This window comes from Scyliorhinus torazame, chromosome 28 (assembly GCF_047496885.1).
Source record: "Scyliorhinus torazame isolate Kashiwa2021f chromosome 28, sScyTor2.1, whole genome shotgun sequence".
In the NCBI taxonomy this organism is placed as follows: Eukaryota; Metazoa; Chordata; class Chondrichthyes; order Carcharhiniformes; family Scyliorhinidae; genus Scyliorhinus; species Scyliorhinus torazame.
Window position 1 is genome coordinate 19,022,302 of NC_092734.1, and position 19,592 is coordinate 19,041,893.

The following is a 19,592-nucleotide window of genomic DNA, read 5'->3' on the forward strand; positions in this document are numbered from 1 at the left end:
ATATTGTGTTTGGAGTGTAAGTGATAGAAGAAGTGGGGGCCGAGATTTAAAAAATGAAAAACTGAAATGATAATCCATTCTGAAATTCTTTGTATTTCCACTGAACCTTCTAAAAACATTATTGTTTGAAATGCTAAAGAAAAAGTAGAGAATACATATATTTGTTCCGGCAAAATGATCTTCGTGGTAATTTTAATTGGAAAAAAAAAGAACTTCTCTACTTTTGAATTTGTTTCTAAAGGTATGATTTAATACAGCACGAGTTGAGTAAAACAACGGTACAGAACAAAGAGCTCCAGAGGGAAATGGAACGGTTACAAAGTGAGGTGACTCGATACAAGACATTACAGCTGAAAGCAGTAAAGGATGCAGAGAAATACAAGGAAGAGAGGGACACGGTACTGAATGAATACCGCCTGGTTATGAGTGAAAGAGACCAAGTACACAAAGAGATTGACAAGCTACAGACAGAACTAGAATTGGCGCAGGGTCATCTAAAGAACACCTCATCAGAGAGAAAAGTGGCTGGTGAAGAACTTGAAGCTCTTCGTCAGGTAAGGCCAAACAGGATATCCTTTCAATTCGCCCCCAGTTTCTTTCCTTACTTCCTTGGATAGTCCATTTTTCTGACTATCCACAGTCCTTCACCTCGGTTTCTCTATATAAAAGAAGTGGTGTGATATTTTACTGTTTTGTTGTTCTCATTCATGCCACGCATTTTAAGAAGTGAATTGAAAATCAATCTATGGTAGTTTACTCAGGTTTCTGGATAGCTAATAGTCGCAAGTTTCTCTTTTCATCATTTCCCATGGTAAGCAGCTGTGGCCCAACAATTTTTTTCAATAAAACTCTTCATATATTATCAATTAAGAAAATTAGGTAGAGCAGCTTGTTGGAGACAACTTCAAAGGAAAGTGGCATCCTTATATCTTCAATCCCCGAATAAGCAATCTGCAGTTTCTGACAGTAGCAGTTTTGCATTCCCAAGGATATTGACTTTTCAACCTCTTCACAATTATAATTTGGGTGGAGTTTAATCTTTTTAAAATAGTTAGTATGTTAGAATAGAATACTCCAACCAGTATTGTTGAGAACTATCCGATCGAACGGTTGAAACCAACAATTACAGTATGGTTCAAAAATTATGTAGTGAGCTTTATCTTATTCTGAAACTCATTGTGATTAGTAAAACACGCAGCAGTCAAAATAAAAGCATCTAATTAGAGCCATAGAATTTGAAATTATTTTCGGCACTTATAATATCCAGTTCCCAAATTCAGCCTTGTGACATTAGAACATTGATTAAGGGAAAACAAATCCATTATTTTAGGTGTGCTACTTGCAGCTTAGCAAAGGCCTTTATTAAAATGTGGCTCAATTAAGTTATGACTCATTCCACTGACACTTACTACGATTTTGCATGAAAGGTATTTAGTTGAGAACTTTGAGAAGTACATACTAATATTTTCTGCTTTACTGAAGCAACAAATTTATATTAGCATTATCACATGACCTCCATCCTTCGTCACCTTCCAAAAATAACATAGCCTTGAAGCCAAACATTGGGGATCACTTTGAACTGTGCTGTCTGGGTTGTAGATCACCAGCCCATTTTAGGAGATGCCTGATTTTATTCCCGTTGAAATTAGAGGGATTTAATTGGATGGGTTTTGTCTCTTCTTAACTAATAAAGCTGAAAATTACTCAATTTTATTTGCATTGGCATCCCACGCCATCTCTTGCAGCCTGCCCAAACATTTTGATATATGCATTTTGGAGAATTTGCTATTTGCACTCGTGGAGTTGTGTTTGTCTTGTAATGTGGATGAACATTTGATTGCTGGTCTGTGGTCTCGTATCTACTCGTACTTGTTCTGAGCTAGTTGGAACTTCATGCCGGAGATATAATCATTCCAATTATTTTGTTGCAATTGTTCAAAGTTCCATCCGTTATCCACCCCATCCAAACTCATTGATGTATGTAGAGCCTTTAAGACACGGTGGGGTTTGAGTTAATCTCCGTACCATACATTGGACTGGATCTTGTTGGATTGGGAATTTCATGGCACAACCTGGTTGTTCGACACTTTCCTGCACCCCTCAGCTCAAATCTGTTTTTGACTTGCTGGAAGTGTGAGCTGATAACATGTGGCAAGGGCAACATGCTGTCTCGACCTCAATTCGTGGGGTGGGGGGTGGGGAGTGGTGGGGGGGCGAGGGTTGGGTTGGCACAGTATATCTCCTTAATCAGTGGAATTGAAAAATTGGAGAAGAAACAGATAAATGACAAAAAAGAATGAATTAGAATCCAATCAGATACAGAAAGAAAGATAAAGAACATAGAACGATACAGCGCAATAAGGGCCCTTCGGCCCACGATGTTGCACCGAAACAAAAGCCATCTAACCTACACTACACTAAGAAGGAGGCCTATGTGAAGATGAGGTGTGAAGTTTCAGTTGGGGCGATGGATAGTTACAAGGTAGCGAGGAAGGATCTAAAGAGAGAGCTAAGCCGAGCAAGGAGGGGACATGAGAAGTATTTGGCAGGTAGGATCAAGGAAAACCCAAAAGCTTTCTATAGGTATGTCAGGAATAAGCGAATGACTAGGGTAAGAGTAGGACCAGTCAAGGACAGGGATGGGAAGTTGTGTGTGGAGTCTGAAGAGATAGGCGAGATACTAAATGAATATTTTTCGTCAGTATTCACTCAGGAAAAAGATAATGTTGTGGAGGAGAATGCTGAGACCCAGGCTATTAGAATAGATGGCATTGAGGAATGTAGGGAAGAGGTGTTGGCAATTCTGGACAGGCTGAAAATAAGTCCCCGGGGCCTGATGGGATTTATCCTAGGATTCTCTGGGAGGCCAGGGAAGAGACTGCTGGACCTTTGGCTTTGATTTTTATGTCATCATTGGCTACAGGAATAGTGCCAGAGGACTGGAGGATAGCAAATGTGGTCCCTTTGTTCAAAAAGGGGAGCAGAGACAACCCCGGCAACTATAGACCGGTGAGCCTCACGTCTGTAGTGGGTAAAGTCTTGGAGGGGATTATAAGAGACAAGATTTATAATCATCTAGATGGGAATAATATGATCAGGGATAGTCAGCATGGCTTTGTGAAGGGTAGGTCATGCCTCACAAAACTTATCGAGTTCTTTGAGAAGGTGACTGAACAGGTAGACGAGGGTAGAGCAGTTGATGTGGTGTATATGGATTTCAGTAAAGCGTTTGATAAGGTTCCCCACGGTAGGCTATTGCAGAAAATACGGAGGCTGGGGATTGAGGGTGATTTAGAGATGTGGATCAGAAATTGGCTAGCTGAAAGAAGACAGAGGGTGGTGGTTGATGGAAAATGTTCAGAATGGAGTGCAGTTACAAGTGGCGTACCACAAGGATCTGTTCTGGGGCCGTTGCTGTTTGTCATTTTTATCAATGACCTAGAGGAAGGCGCAGAAGGGTGGGTGAGTAAATTTGCAGACGACACTTAAGTCGGTGGTGTTGTCGACAGTGTGGAAGGATGTAGCAGGTTACAGAGGGACATAGATAAGCTGCAGAGCTGGGCTGAGAGGTGGCAAATGGAGTTTAATGTAGAGAAGTGTGAGGTGATTCACTTTGGAAGGAATACCAGGAATGCGGAATATTTGGCTAATGGTAAAGTTCTTGAAAGTGTGGATGAGCAGAGGGATCTAGGTGTCCATGTACATAGATCCCTGAAAGCTGCCACCCAGGTTGATAGGGTTGTGAAGAAGGCCTATGGAGTGTTGGCCTTTATTGGTAGAGGGATTGAGTTCCGGAGTCAGGAGGTCATGTTGCAGCTGTACAAAACTCTGGTACGGCCGCATTTGGAGTATTGCGTACAGTTCTGGTCACCGCATTATAGGAAGGACGTGGAGGCTTTGGAGCGGGTGCAGAGGAGATTTACCATGATGTTGCCTGGTATGGAGGGAAAATCTTATGAGGAAAGGCTGATGGACTTGAGGTTGTTTTCGTTGGAGAGAAGAAGGTTAAGAGGAGACTTAATAGAGGCATACAAAATGATCAGGGGGTTAGATAGGGTGGACAGTGAGAGCCTTCTCCCGCGGATGGAAATGGCTGGCACAAGGGGACATAGCTTTAAACTGAGGGGTAATAGATATAGGACAGAGGTCAGAGGTAGGTTCTTTACGCAAAGAGTGGTGAGGCCGTGGAATGCCCTACCTGCAACAGTAGTGAACTCGCCAACATTGAGGGCATTTAAAAGTTTATTGGATAAGCATATGGATGATAATGGCATAGTGTAGGTTAGATGGCTTTTATTTTTAATTTCATTTTTAAAGAGATGGAAAGAAAAACTGGATTGCAAGAGAGAGGAAAGGAAAAGTAGGAAAACATTTTAAAATATGATGTTTTAAAAATCTCTAGCAACAATTGACTACATGTAGGAGTAAGATTGTCCCCTTTCTGGGCCAGCGAGGTTGAATGGTTGCCTTAAAAAAATCATGAAAGGTACTTAATGCTCTTTTTCTTCCTTTACTTTCTATGACAGTTTTAATGGACAATTGATGTCCAAACCCAGCAAGTTCTTCAAATTACAGGGAGGCCAAGGGCAAGATGCTCATTGTGCAAAGCAAATAACAGAGTGGAGTAAACCAATCAGCAAGTCCTGGAGATTCACAACTCATGGTTTACCTCTTAATCCCCGAACTCTGTGGCCGATTTGCATATCAATAATGAAATGCAACGTTAACACACCATTATTTTTCCAACAAGATCCATCCCAATGAACTGAAGTCATAGAGCAGATGCCATTCAAGTTTTGTTTTATTTTTTGGTGTCAGTGGACATTGTGGCAAACTAGAATGAATGGCAGGCACGCATGGCTATATTTCATGATGCAAACTGTAGTGATAGACTTGACTTCACTTGAGGTTACAAATGAGTGTGTTATTTTGTATCTTTAGGTCACAATGGTTGGGCAGGTTTGCAGCGCAAAGCAGTCAAGTGGCTTGAATAAGTTCCACCTCAATGTAATAAAATTGTCATATTGATGTGTTTCAATATTCAAACTACGTGATGGCAGTATATTGAATATTGAAATATAATGATTGGTCAGAAAATTGGGCATTTAATAAATTGCTGGAATTGCAAGTTTATCAAAGGATTAAAAGAATATGCTTTTGAAGTAAAATAAGAGATGGCACAATGATAAGTCCTCTGTGCGGCGCAGTAGTAAAAAATACCCCTGTTTCTGGGGTTAGTTGTGGTATTGACAGCCGAGGCAAGGGTCAGAAATCCCCCTCTATGACCATGGAAAGGGCCAGTCATTGTGCATTCACCAGCAGTTTGACAGCACATCAGCTTGAGTGCATTACGCACATGGCCTCTCAACCAGAGAGGTATACTCAGGAGGAAGACGTGAAATTGAAGGTGATTATTTATTGCTAAAATCGAAAGAGTAAAAAGAAATCCAAAAATAAAACACGGTCACAGATTAAAGGAGAGAAACAAAAGAAAAATCAAGCTGGCCTTTCACATAGCTATCAGAGTAGTTCAACCACTCAATATGACATTGTGCCTTTAAATGTTTGCAGGCATGAGATGTCAAACTCAATAACATATTTTGATTCACATTTCTCTTGAAAAGGGGGAGAAAGTTTAATGTAAAGTAATCCCTTCCTGACATAAACAACTGAATCCAACTAAAACGGTCACAGAAATGTTGCAGAGTGCATTGGCTGAAAATACAACTGTATTTGGATTCAAGGTGGGAGCACATGCAAGACAGTGTTTTTACATTCTTGGATTAAAACAGTGATGTGATTTGTGTGTTGCGACTAAATTTCAGGAGCTTCATTCTGCGTTGGTAGAACGAGATCATGCTATCTGTGAGAGGAATGAACTGCTGGAGAAATACTGCCATGAAGTGAAGGACAAAGCAGAAGCTCAAAAGGAGCTTGATCAGGCTTGTAAGGATATTGAGACTGTGAAAGAAGAGAGAGATGTTGCTAGGAAGGAAAGAACAGAAGCTATCATCCAGAGAGATCAGTTGCTGCGGGAGTACTACCAGGCCCGACAGGTGAATTTTGCCCTTGTATGGAGTTGTTTCGTTCACTGCTATCTATTATACCTTTCCTTTTAATCCTGAATACCCCATTGCATTTTTGCACGCATTATAAAAACTAGAAGTTTTAAATGTCGCCTTTTTAAAGGAGAATTTCAACTCTTGACAAATCACTACACAGATGTAATGTATTGCTGGTTTCTTAGAACTGGAATTTGCCTTTCAAGAAAATGAAAGTTCTGAAGTAGAACTAGAATATTGGCTATCACCACTGTCTTGTTCGTTATACCCCATTCTGCCGAGAGCATAAGGGAGCTGCTTACTATCAAGTACCTGGGAAAGGGGACCAGCTAATAGTACTGCAGAAATGCTGCTCAGTTTAGTCAGAAATCATCAAAAAATGTTGTCCTCCTTGGGCTAAATCCAAACATTGGCTGTCAGGAAATTTTGTCCGCAGTCATATTGGAAATGACAGAAAATGCAAAAACCAATGGGAAAATTCAGCAACCGTTATCTTTACCTTTGTTGAGTTACTGTCCACTCTGAGTACGGATTAAACTATACATATAATATATTGTATATATATTTATATATATATGGTAATGCAGGCACTACCTATCACTAATGCCTCCCTGTTGTGAACCCGCAAGCGATAGCAGTTCATATGTTCCAATATGTTTGGAAACACTCTTGCAATGGTTTAAATTGTTTTTCTAACCATTGGATATCCATTGTAACTGAACTGAAGCAACAGTCATTACCCACAGTTTACTAATATTTAAATGTTGGAATATCTTTCAGCAAGTGGTAACTTCTGAGTCAAAATATTGTGGGTTCAAGTGCTCTCCAGGAACCTGAGCCCAAAATCGAGGCTGATATTCCAGTGTGATACTGAGAAAGATACTCCCCAAAACAGGTTACCTGGCCATTGTCACATTGCTGTTTGTGTGACCACCTTCTGTGAAAATTAGCTGCCGTGTTTCCCACAATGGTAGCTATACTTCAAAAATGCTTCATTGGCTGTGAAGATGTACGGAGGTTGTGAAAGTCACTAAATAAATGCAAGTCTTTCTTCACAATAAATAAGTCAAATTGAGTAGGAGCCCATGACAGACCGAGTCCCCAAAGCTGTGAATTAGTCTTGGTTTGGAGGTTTCTGCTTTAGAAATTGAAGTTCAGATGAGAAAGCTTTGAACTGGACTATATTTCGCTGTAGAAGTAATGTAGAAGAGGAAAATAATACTTGTGACAAAAAGTTACAGTACTTATCTCAACTTCAGCATTGGCATGCATTGTCACTGCTTGAAAAGGATGATATTTATGGGTGTGGGTTTGTTTTGTTGTTGTAGTACAATATTCCTCCACTATGAAACACCAGATCTTCTTGAAGTCCCTTTCCCTGAGTCTTTGGTGCTGGCATTATCCTCATTAGCTGGTGTCCCTGGTCAATTTTCGACAATAGGCACTTGCTGAGGTTGCCTTCTTCCAACTCATGGTTTCTGACAATTGTTTTGATGGGTGGACAAGAGTGAGTCTTGTAGATGGAGTTTTATACCGTGTCCACGTCTGTCTGTGCCAGACACGGCATGAAAGCTTTAAATTCTCTCTTAATGGCTGTTTCCAAGAATTGTTGATTATGACTACAACAACTTTGTCCATCATATGATATTGAGTTTTACCAGAAGATTGACATCCTGTGCAACCTCTAAAGAGTGATGATAGCAGCTGGTACTTCTGTCTCCTCTTGACCCTTTCCCGAACACCCTCCAGGAATGATGTTGTGTTGAGGGAAGAAGAAAGTACTTCAAATATTCCTGCTATGAAGAAATCTGTTTGTCTAGTATTTCGGAGAAACACCCAATGTGAAGATGGTCTTGTCTAGAACTCACTACTTCATTAAATATGGATTCTTATGACTGCCTCTTATGGATTCAGCTATTCTGGAAACAACCAGGCATTCATGCCATCATTAGACTGGGTTTTGCAAGGCAACTAGAATTCTTTGATGCCCAGTGCTGTGCAATTTTCAGTCTTCATTAACTGTAACTTATATGTCCAATTTGTCTTGCAATATGGAAGGAATAGACGATGCCAGTTGTTCTTGCATCCCAATGTGACTGACTCTGTACATGCAATGTTTTGATGGGTAGCCCTTTCTAGAATAGATTCATACTATTACTAGCCTTCAAATCCTTTGGTAATGGGTTTTCTTTTAATGGACACCCATTAGATGATTGCTTCTCCAGGAGAACAGGCAATGTAGACCTTTTTTCTCCTTATCCTGGGCTTCCGATGATTTCAGCACTTCCGTTCAATCTTATTTGGGGTTCCTTCTGCTGAACAATGGGTCAATTAAGGAGCATGACCTTTTTCTCTGATCTGTGCCATTTTTAGCTTTGCCTTTTGCAAACGTTTTTGCAGCTTTCTGATAAACAGTACATCATTCTGCAATCCTTTATTTTGCTACCATCCCATTCCTATTTGGTGGTCACTCTGCAACCAAAATAAGATGTACCGCCTTCTATCATTCATCATGTTTATCTGTCTAAAAGAGCATTACTTTTATTTTTTGCCACCCGTGAGGGAAATAGACAAGGGTGATGAAGTTGTGGGATACGTACGGACAACCTGTTGTCCTGGCTTCACAGAAGGTGGTAGGTAATTAGCCATAGTCCTTGAAGGACCAGAGGCATCTCTCACCCTTGGAGAGAAACAGAATTGGTTATGTATGGCTTGAGGAGCACCTCTTTGTAAATGTGGGGCAGGATGAGGAGGCTGGTCTCCATGAACTACTATTCGGAGGAATCCTGCTGAGTATTTGTGGCATCTTCTATTTCTATTCCAGATTTCTGCATTTGCAGTTTTTCTTTTTAATTATCCTGCTCATTGTCTTCTACTCTTCAAGTGATAATAGTATGAAAATTTCCTTTACCTTAAAGACAAAAGTAAATACTTACAGAGTCACATTATTCAGTTATTTTAAATTACATTGATCCATTAGAAGAAATAAGCAACTTTTGTGAATTTTTAGTAAGCATAAATTCATCAAATGCTGTTTGTATCCACTGATCTCAGTGTTTAAAAGTAGTTTATGTCAATCAGTAATCACTTACGTTGGTTAATGAACAATAAATACCTCAAGTGATCACTAAGTACAAATTGTGTGATCTCAATGATCATACAATTAGGCACTTACTGTGGCAGTCTCGGTGTAACATAGGTATGGTTATTTTGCCTAGCCACTATTACAGTTCTTCCGAAACTCAGCCAAAACCAAAACAAACCCAATTGAAATTATTTTTCCTTAGATTTGTCGCATTTGATGCTTCTGGGTCTTGCTATGTACAAAATGGTTACTGTGTTTGTGCATATAATGGCAGTCTTTCTCCCCCCAAAAATTAACTGTGAATAAATCGCATGGGGAGTTCCTGAAGATGTGAAAGACACCAGACAAATGACAGTTTTTGTTCCGTTTCTTGGCTAAATATCACAACGATTCGTCCAACACCAGCATTTGGAAAGCTGTCTCATTGCTCTTGTGAAAATGATGTAAATTAATCATCAAAATTAACACCAGTGACCAAAGAACGACTGAATAAAAATATCTTGTCCTTAGCAAAATTAAATGTTTTTTTTTACAATAGGCTTCCTGTTTAATTTTTAAAAATATGTGAACATCTGGCATATCCTCAGATCTGGCACTGAATAACTCGTTTCTGTTTTTTGACATATTGTACAAATGTTGTTTTTTGTTTTGTTTTTCTATATTGGTTCACAATAGTAGATTTTTAGATCACTAAAAATGTTCAAAGCAGCACAAATTGTTTAGTGTTTGAATTTACAGAAACAAGATTCAGCCACATTGGACATGGAAAGGGCCAGTAAGGAAATTGAGATGCTTCGGAAACAGTGTGAGGCAATGTCCCAGGAACTGAAGGAAGGAATACAGGAGGCAGAAGTAGCTAAACGTAGGCGAGATTGGGCATTCCAAGAACGGGATAAGATAGTTGCAGAAAGAGAAAGCATACGGTGAGTGTACTTGTGGGTCATTTGCATTTATAAATTAATTACCCGTTTATACCTCTCCTCTAAGAGTTCCAGTTTTCTACTGAGAAGGCAGTAATGCGTCCTGGATATAGTTCCAGATGTTCTAGCAAAGTCACCAGATCTTGGGTCTCTGGATCATCAGAGACTTGACCAAACAGCCCAAGATGGGCATCGGAACCCCAAGTCACGCATCTTGACTCTGGGAATTGCCCTGGAAGCTTGAACTTCGGTCAGGCAATTCCCCAGTTCCCAGGGCCCTCCAAGAATGTCCCCGAGTTGGCGAGAATCGGAGATTTTCGATAGTTCCAACATCCTTACCTGGATGGTTAACCAGACAACATTAGTCAGAAAAATCCTAGTCTGACTCCTGGATAACTATACAACTGACACCCCCAATCACTCACATTAAAGCCCCCAATTCCCCACCCCCCCAACTGTCCTTCGACCCCCGACTAACTCCTCCTGACCAAGCCACACCACCCTGACACAGCCTCACCACCCCCGACACAGCCTCACCACCACCGACACAGTCTCACCACCCCCGACACAGCCTCACCACCCCCAACGCAGCCTCACCACCCCCGACACAGCCTCACCACCCGCGACACAGCCTCACCGCTCCCGACACAGCCTCACCGCCCCCGACACAGCCTCACCACCCGCGACACAGCCTCACCGCCCCCGACACAGCCTCACCGCCCCCGACACAGCCTCACCACCCGCGACACAGCCTCACCGCCCCCGACACAGCCTCACCACCCCCGACACAGCCTCACCACCCCCGACACAACCTCACCACCCGCGACACAGCCTCACCGCCCCCGACACAGCCTCACCACCCCCGACACAGCCTCACCGCCCCCGACACAACCTCACCACCCCCGACACAGCCTCACCACCGCGACACAGCCTCACCACCCGCGACACAGCCTCACCAGCCCCGACACAGCCTCACCAGCCCCGACACAACCTCACCACCCCCGACACAACCTCACCGCCCCCGACACAACCTCACCGCCCCCGACACAACCTCACCGCCCCCGACACAGCCTCACCGCCCCCGACACAGCCTCACCGCCCCCGACACAGCCTCACCACCCCCGACACAGCCTCACCACCCCCGACACAGCCTCACCACCCGCGACACAGCCTCACCACCCCCGACACAGCCTCACCGCCCCCGACACAACCTCACCACCCCCGACACAGCCTCACCGCCCCCGACACAGCCTCACCGCCCCCGACACAACCTCACCACCCCCGACATAGCCTCACCACCCCCGACACAGCCTCACCACCCCCGACACAGCCTCACCACCCCCGACACAGCCTCACCACCCCCGACACAGCCTCACCACCCCCGACGCAGCCTCACCACCCCCGACACAGCCTCACCGCCCCCGACACAGCCTCACCACCCCCGACACAGCCTCACCGCCCGCGACACAGCCTCACCGCCCCCGACACAGCCTCACCACCCCCGACACAGCCTCACCGCCCCCGACACAACCTCACCACCCCCGACACAGCCTCACCACCCGCGACACAGCCTCACCGCCCCCGACACAACCTCACCACCCCCGACACAACCTCACCACCCACGACACAGCCTCACCGCCCCCGACACAGCCTCACCACCCCCGACACAGCCTCACCGCCCGCGACACATCCTCACCGCCCCCGACACAGTCTCACCGCCCCCGACACAACCTCACCACCCCCGACACACCCTCACCACCCCCGACACAGCCTCACCACCCCGACACAGCCTCACCACCCGCGACACAACCTCACCGCCCCCGACACAGCCTCACCACCCCCGACACACCCTCACCACCCCCGACACAGCCTCACCACCCCGACACAGCCTCACCACCCCCGACACAGCCTCACCGCCCCCGACACAGCCTCACCACCCCCGACACACCCTCACCACCCCCGACACAGCCTCACCACCCCGACACAGCCTCACCACCCGCGACACAGCCTCACCACCCGCGACACAGCCTCACCAGCCCCGACACAACCTCACCACCCCCGACACAACCTCACCACCCCCGACACAACCTCACCACCCCCGACACAACCTCACCGCCCCCGACACAACCTCACCACCCCCGACACAGCCTCACCACCGCGACACAGCCTCACCACCCCCGACACAGCCTCACCACCCCCGACACAGCCTCACCACCCCCGACACAGCCTCACCACCCCCGACACAGCCTCACCGCCTCCGACACAACCTCACCACCCCCGACACAGCCTCACCGCCCCCGACACAGCCTCACCGCCCCCGACACAACCTCACCACCCACGACATAGCTTCACCACCCCCGACACAGCCTCACCACCCCCGACACAGCCTCACCACCCCCGACACAGCCTCACCACCCCCGTCGCAGCCTCACCACCCCCGACACAGCCTCACCGCCCCCGACACAGCCTCACCACCCCCGACACAGCCTCACCGCCCGCGACACAGCCTCACCGCCCCCGACACAGCCTCACCACCCCCGACACAGCCTCACCGCCCCCGACACAACCTCACCACCCCCGACACAGCCTCACCACCCCGACACAGCCTCACCACCCGCGACACAGCCTCACCACCCACGACACAGCCTCACCGCCCCCGACACAGCCTCACCACCCCCGACACAGCCTCACCGCCCGCGACACATCCTCACCGCCCCCGACACAGCCTCACCACCCCCGACACAGCCTCACCGCCCCCGACACACCCTCACCACCCCCGACACAGCCTCACCACCCCGACACAGCCTCACCACCCGCGACACAGCCTCACCAGCCCCGACACAGCCTCACCACCCGCGACACAGCCTCACCAGCCCCGACACAACCTCACCACCCCCGACACAACCTCACCACCCCCGACACAACCTCACCGCCCCCGACACAGCCTCACCGCCCCCGACACAACCTCACCACCCCCGACACAGCCTCACCGCCCCCGACACAACCTCACCACCCCCGACACAGCCTCACCGCCCCCGACACAACCTCACCGCCCCCGACACAGCCTCACCACCGCGACAGAGCCTCACCACCCGCGACACAGCCTCACCAGCCCCGACACAACCTCACCACCCCCGACACAACCTCACCGCCCCCGACACAACCTCACCGCCCCCGACACAGCCTCACCACCCCCGACACAACCTCACCACCCCAGACACAACCTCACCGCCCCCGACACAACCTCACCGCCCCCGACACAGCCTCACCGCCCCCGACACAACCTCACCGCCCCCGACACAGCCTCACCACCCCCGACACAGCCTCACCACCCCCGACACAACCTCACCGCCCCCGACACAGCCTCACCACCCGCGACACAGCCTCACCGCCCCCGACACAACCTCACCGCCCCCGACACAACCTCACCGCCCCCGACACAGCCTCACCACCCCCGACACAACCTCACCACCCCCGAAACAGCCTCACCACCCCCGACACAGCCTCACCGCCCCCGACACAACCTCACCACCCCCGACACAACCTCACCACCCCCAACACAGCCCAACCAGCCCCCACCACCCAATTATTCCCCAGATCCGACCTGACAACCCTTCCTGACCCACCTGCATGCTCGTCCATCCTACCAATCTACCCACCCACCATCCTCTCAACGTACCCACTTACCTCCCCACCCTGTGTACTTACCTCACATCCACCCACGCTACCAATTCGCTCATTCATTCTCTCACCCATTCGTTGACATTCCCACCAGGCATTTAAACTTCCCTGCGGCAGCTAGTGCCATGAAAAGTGAGTGTGGCCTTTGCACTGATTCTCTTCTCTCTCTGTGATTCCCTCGCTGAGGGAGTTTTGGAAGTCTGGCCTTTTTAAATCTGTCCAGGTAAGTGGGTAGCTTTCTGCCTGATCAGCATCGGGCACAGCAGTTCCAACGTTGACCGGATGATTTGGGCCATCATTTATAATGAAGCTTTGGGAATGATTACTGGCAGGCATTTCAGCGTGGAGGGCGGGAGAGAGTATGACAACAAAGTCCACTTCACACCTAGGGTTGCCACCAAGCGAATCTTTTCACCAAGTCAGCCAGGCTATTGAAGCTATCGACTGTTTTAGCAATAGAGTAACTATTTTTTTAAAATGAAATTGTTGAAGTTTTCAACATGGAGTCTCTAAAAATAAGGGCCCTTCTTCTGTTAATTGAAGCTGCCCATTGTCAGCAATTTCAGAATCCTATCCTTATCTAATATTCATGTACTGGAGTCACTGGGTAATTTGATTTTTCCTTCCCTGGCCTTATGCTATTGTGACTAATTGTAGCTAGCGTCCTTACTCCAGCCGATACCAACTAGTATCACAGATTAGGAATTAAAATTAAGACTTTTTGGTCTGTATGCTTCAACTATTCACATTGTTGCAGAGGGGAAAGCTTCTTAATTGTATATATTTTTTAAATACATCCTAGCTACCTTGAAAAAATATTGTTAGGTGAGATAAATCTTGCTGTAAAACCTTTTTGTTCAGCCCCTGAAGCACTGACATGGATAGAATTTACACAGTAACTTCATTGCAGTATTAATGTGACACTAATAAAGATTATTGTTATTAACTAATTAACAGATTTGTGACTTGCTCTATTATTAAATCGTTTTGACATTTTGGTCATGATTTCACATTACGTTGTAGCCATTACTTTTTTTGCACTGTCTCTCCTCCGTTTTCACTCTTTTGTGACTTGCTTCTCTTCCTCCCCCCCCCCCCCCCCCCCCCACAGACACACACACACACCCCGTCCAACTCTCTTCTTGCTCACACTCTGTTTCCTCCCTCTCGTTTTCCTCTCTCGACATACTCCCTTGCTTCCTCTCTCTCTATTAATCTCTCAATCACACTCTGTCACTCTCACTCACACCTAGATTTATTGCATAATGTGATTTTGCTGATCGCATGCACAGTGCTCCAACCTCTGCCGTCTTCAAACGGTCCTTTGCGGTGAAGCTGCTTCACAACAGTGTCCACTGCCTTTTAACTGCATCGTTGCAACTTACCCCAGTATATGAAGCCAGGGTTATGTTAAAGTGAAACACAAGCTGAAAAATTGTCTTGGGCAACAGATTGTTTTTAAAAAATGATCATGATTTGCCATGTCACTCGGACCCTAGTTTTCAATCTTGCTCTAACCTAAGTGTTGTCTATAACTGGTGTGACAGAAGTTTTGCTTTAGCTCATCCAGAATGTTTGACATTATTTGTGTAGAACTTTATGTGATAACTTACGGCGGGAGAGGGACAGAGCCGTGAGTGACCTGGCTGAAGCTCTTCGGGATCTAGATGATATGATGAAACAAAAGAACGATGCTGTACGTGAACTGAAGGAACTGAAGTAAGTAGTGATGCCTTCACCTTTAAATCGGGTTTAATTGATGCCATTCTGCTCTATTGATGGAAAACAGGGCAGCACTTACCTCAGGTTTCATTTTTAGAATGAAGAGATGGTCGAACAAATGTCCTGAACCTCACCTAATAACATCTTTGGCTTTCAACTAACTTTTCTTTTGCCTAATGATAGGGAAGTGACCAGCCGCAGTGTCCCAAACCATGTCTGAGTAATTGTTCAGTTGTTTTAGAATACAAGAATTGCTGGGAAAAATGGAAGGCTTCTGTTTCTACAATAATACTAACCTTGCTAATGGGCCCATTGCCTAAGTCAGTATAACAGTGCTCTAGCTGTAGGACTTGGCAGCTCTCCAGATTAGCTTCCAGCTGTCTGCAATTGATTGACGGGGTGTACCTCTTCTTTTCAGGGTTAACAAAAAACATTGTTTCTTTTAATGGTGGCACAATGGTTAGCACTGCTGCCTCACAGGTGCCAGGGACCCAGGTTCAATTCTGACCTTGGGTGACTGTGAGGAGTTTGTACATTCTCCCCCCCCACCTGCGTGGGTTTCCTCCGGGTGCTGCAGTTTCTCCCACAGTCCAAAGATGTGCAGGTTAGGTGGATTGGCCATGCTAAATTGCCCCTTAGTGTTCAAAGGTTTGGTGGGGTTACGGGGGATAGGGCAGGGCCGTGGGCCTAGGTAGAGTGCTCTTTCGGAGGGTCAGGGCAGACCCGTTGGGCCGAATGGCCTCCTTCTGCACTGTAGGGATTCTGTGAGTAATTTGCAGTTTAGCTTTCAATGTTTATTGGAACTGGGCTGTGCATTGGAAGTACATCACAGCCCTCCCTTTTAAATTATTGATTTAAGGTTATTGATTGAAAGAATTGATGCAGAATATATTCAGGAAAAGTTAACTGACAAAAGTCTCTGTTGCATAATTGCTAAAACAATACATAGAATGATACTGCATAGGAGGCTATTTGGCCTATGGTGTTGCCTCTTTGGCAAAGCTATTCAATTAATCCCACTCCACTGCTGTTTCTCCATATCCAATTGTTGTTTTGTTACTGTTGCATTTGCTTCCGCCACCATTGCCGATAGTATATTCCTTCAACTCGAGATTTGAAGACTCTCAAGATCAGGGTCTTTGGTACAAAGCCGGAACAAATATCCTGACAAATTTCAAAATTTAAAAGAGATTGATTCAAAGACGATGGCTAAATTGAAGCCTTGAAATTGCTTTCTGGGTGGCAGCACTATGGCGCAGTGGATAGCATTGATGCCTCATCGCGCTGAGACCCGGGTTCGATCCAGGCCGCAGGTCCAATCCCGGCCCAGGGTCACTGTCCATGTGAAGTTTGCAAATTCTCCTCTTATCTGTGTGGGCCTCACCCCACAACCTAAAGGTGTGCATTGTCAGTAGACTGGCCACGCTAAATTGGCCCTTAATTGAGCGATAGGGAAAAAATGAATTGGGTACTTTAAATTTTAAAAGATTGTCTTCTGTAGCCAGAAATGATCGTAGTAGTTTATTGAACACTGTCTGAGTATGGGGCGATGAAATTAGCAAGATGATGTAGTACAATAGTAAAATGTATCTAGTCTGGAAGGTTTTAATATAACTTGTTTAAAGACCATGGAGCCCCATTCATCCTCCATTTTCTCAACAAAGCATTGAAGTAGATATGTTTTGGTGATGTTAGCAAGAGGATCCTTTTTTGGTTCATCAGGAGAGAGTGAAATTCAGGAGATGGTCTTTGACAAATATTCAGCGTTAAAAATACACCCAATATCCATTTTGTAGCAGTTAAACATCAACACTTGTTCTTAAATCTTTGATCTTAAATAAAATATATTTCTTTACAGTTTAAGACAGTGTTGCTCATGTATTTGCTTTATTTGATGGGATTACAGATGAATAAAGCACTTTTCAGAAATAGTTCAATCTTTCTTTTCTTTTAAATCCTGAAATGTAATGTTGCTGAAGTAGATTTCATATGCTGCAATTTTGGCAATAGCAATATTTTATACGAACCATTCATGTTTACCAAAATAAAGCATTGTGTGGTGAAGCTTAACTCAGCTTTAAACGTGTTGCAGATTCTGTGAGGATTAAATAAGGATTTACTTGAAATAAACCTTTTTAACTTAGTAACCCAGAAGCTAAAGTAACAGCTACATCCTGCTGGATATTAAAGATCAGTATTTTAAGCCTTTACATTGTTTCTGAGTAATTCTGTGTAACTCAAAGGAGGATCAAGGCTTTCATTGTGCTCATTGTCATTTACTAGCATGCTTGATATTTTGTAATATTGGTGGTTTAGTGTTCAATCTGAATTGCTTGATGGTGACCTTAAAATAAATTGACTTTAAATTAAAGGCGCTTTGTATTTACAAGCCTGAAAACATGTTTTGAAATTACACAAGTATAATTTAGGTCCACAGGCTTTTGGTTTCACATCCTCCTGCCTACATATCTTTTAATTTCCTTTGTAAGAAGAGTGCTTCCTATAAAGGAGTCAGTGGCACCCCAGCAGTTTGTGGAGCTGTCATAAATCTGCATCATTCAATGATTATGCATAGGGTGCACAGTAAGAAAAAGGCCATTCGGTCCAATCAGTCCATGCTGGTTTATACTCCACTCAAGCCTCTCCCTATCTTACCTAATTCAATTGTAAGGGGAATAGATAAGCGTTTCTGTGGCCTCAGTCGAGACTTCAGGATGGTATGTTGCCTCCCTGGTGCTAGGGTCTAGGATATCTCCGAGAGGCTATAGGACATTCTGGAGGGGGAGAGTAATCAGCCAGTGGCCATGATACACATTGGTACGAACGACATACAAAAAAAGGATGAAGTCCTAAAATCTGAATATAGGGAGTTTGGCAATAAGTTGAAAAGCAGGACCTCAAAGGTAGTAATCTCAGGATTACCACCAGTGCCATGTGCTAGTCAGGGCACAAGAGGATGTATCAGATAAATATTTGGCTCAAGAAATGGCGTGAGAAGGAGAGTTTCAGGTTCCTGGGATATTGGGACCAGGACAAACTGGATGGGCTGCACCTGGGCAAGAGCTGGACTGATGTGCTATGGTGGGCATTTGCTGAAGTGGTTGGGGAAGGTTTAAACAAAACTGGCAGCGAGGTGGAATCTAAGCAAGGCATCAGAGAAGGCGGAAACAAGGATAAGAACAAAAGATAAAAAGGGGAATAAGAAAAGTGCTAGGCAGTGAAGGGCCACAATCAAACAGGACCACGCTGAAAAATAATGGGAACGGGAGAGGGAATGTTAAAAAAGACGAGCCTCAAGGCTATGTGCCTCAATGCGTGGAACATTTACAATAAGTCGGATGAATTAATCACGCAAATTGATGCAAACGGATATGATATAGTCCGGATTACAGAGACATGGCTGTACGATGGCCAGGGATGGGAACTGAACACCCAGGAGTATTCAGTATTTAGGAAGGACAGACAAACAGAAAATTACAGTGAAGTTGTTTTGCTGGTTAAAGAGGAAATTAACCACAATATTGAGGAAGGATATTAGCACGGACAATGTGGAATCTCTATGGGTAGAGCTGAGAAACAACAAAGAGCAGAAAATGTTAGTAAGAATTTATATAGACCCCCAAACTGTAGTGGTGATGTTGGGGGTGGCATTAAGTAGGAAATTAGCCATCTATAATTATGGGTGACTTTAATCTGCATATTGATTGGTCAAATCAAATTAGTAACAATACCTTAGTGGAGGAATTCCTGTAGTGAATACGGGATGGTTTTCTGGACCAAAACATTGAGGAACCATCAAGAGAACAAGCCATCCTAGACTGGGTATTGTTTAATGAGAAAGGATAATTGGCGATCTAGTTGTGCGAGGCCCCTTTCTTCGTCAAGATGGAGAGTGAGCTGGTTGATTCTGAGACTAGGGTCCTGAAACTAAATAAAGGAACTACAGTGGTATGAGGCACGAGTTAGATATAATTCTAGAAATTCACTAGACTCTGGGGTGGTCCCGGCCGATTGGAACTTAGCAAACGTGACACCACTGTTTAAAAAAGGAGGTAGGCAGAAAGCGGGTAATTATAGGCCAGTGAGCTTAACTTCGGTAGTAGGGAAGATGCTGGAATCTAT

The 19,592-nt window shown here is 45.3% G+C and overlaps 1 protein-coding gene across 12 annotated transcripts in view; it reads left to right on the forward strand.

Annotated features, from left to right (window-relative positions):
- Nucleotides 1-19,592, forward strand: part of dlg5a (discs, large homolog 5a (Drosophila)) — a 259,461-nt gene that overhangs the window by 159,046 nt on the left and 80,823 nt on the right. For 7 of the 12 annotated variants that reach the window (XM_072491581.1, XM_072491584.1, XM_072491585.1 and 4 more), the window contains exons 8-11: nucleotides 242-554; nucleotides 5,826-6,056; nucleotides 9,871-10,070; nucleotides 15,342-15,467. In XM_072491581.1, the coding sequence (XP_072347682.1) occupies nucleotides 242-554; nucleotides 5,826-6,056; nucleotides 9,871-10,070; nucleotides 15,342-15,467 (870 nt within the window). The remainder of the gene's footprint in view (nucleotides 1-241; nucleotides 555-5,825; nucleotides 6,057-9,870; nucleotides 10,071-15,341; nucleotides 15,468-19,592) is intronic. The other 5 variants (XM_072491587.1, XM_072491592.1, XM_072491591.1 and 2 more) reach the window with 2 other exon arrangements.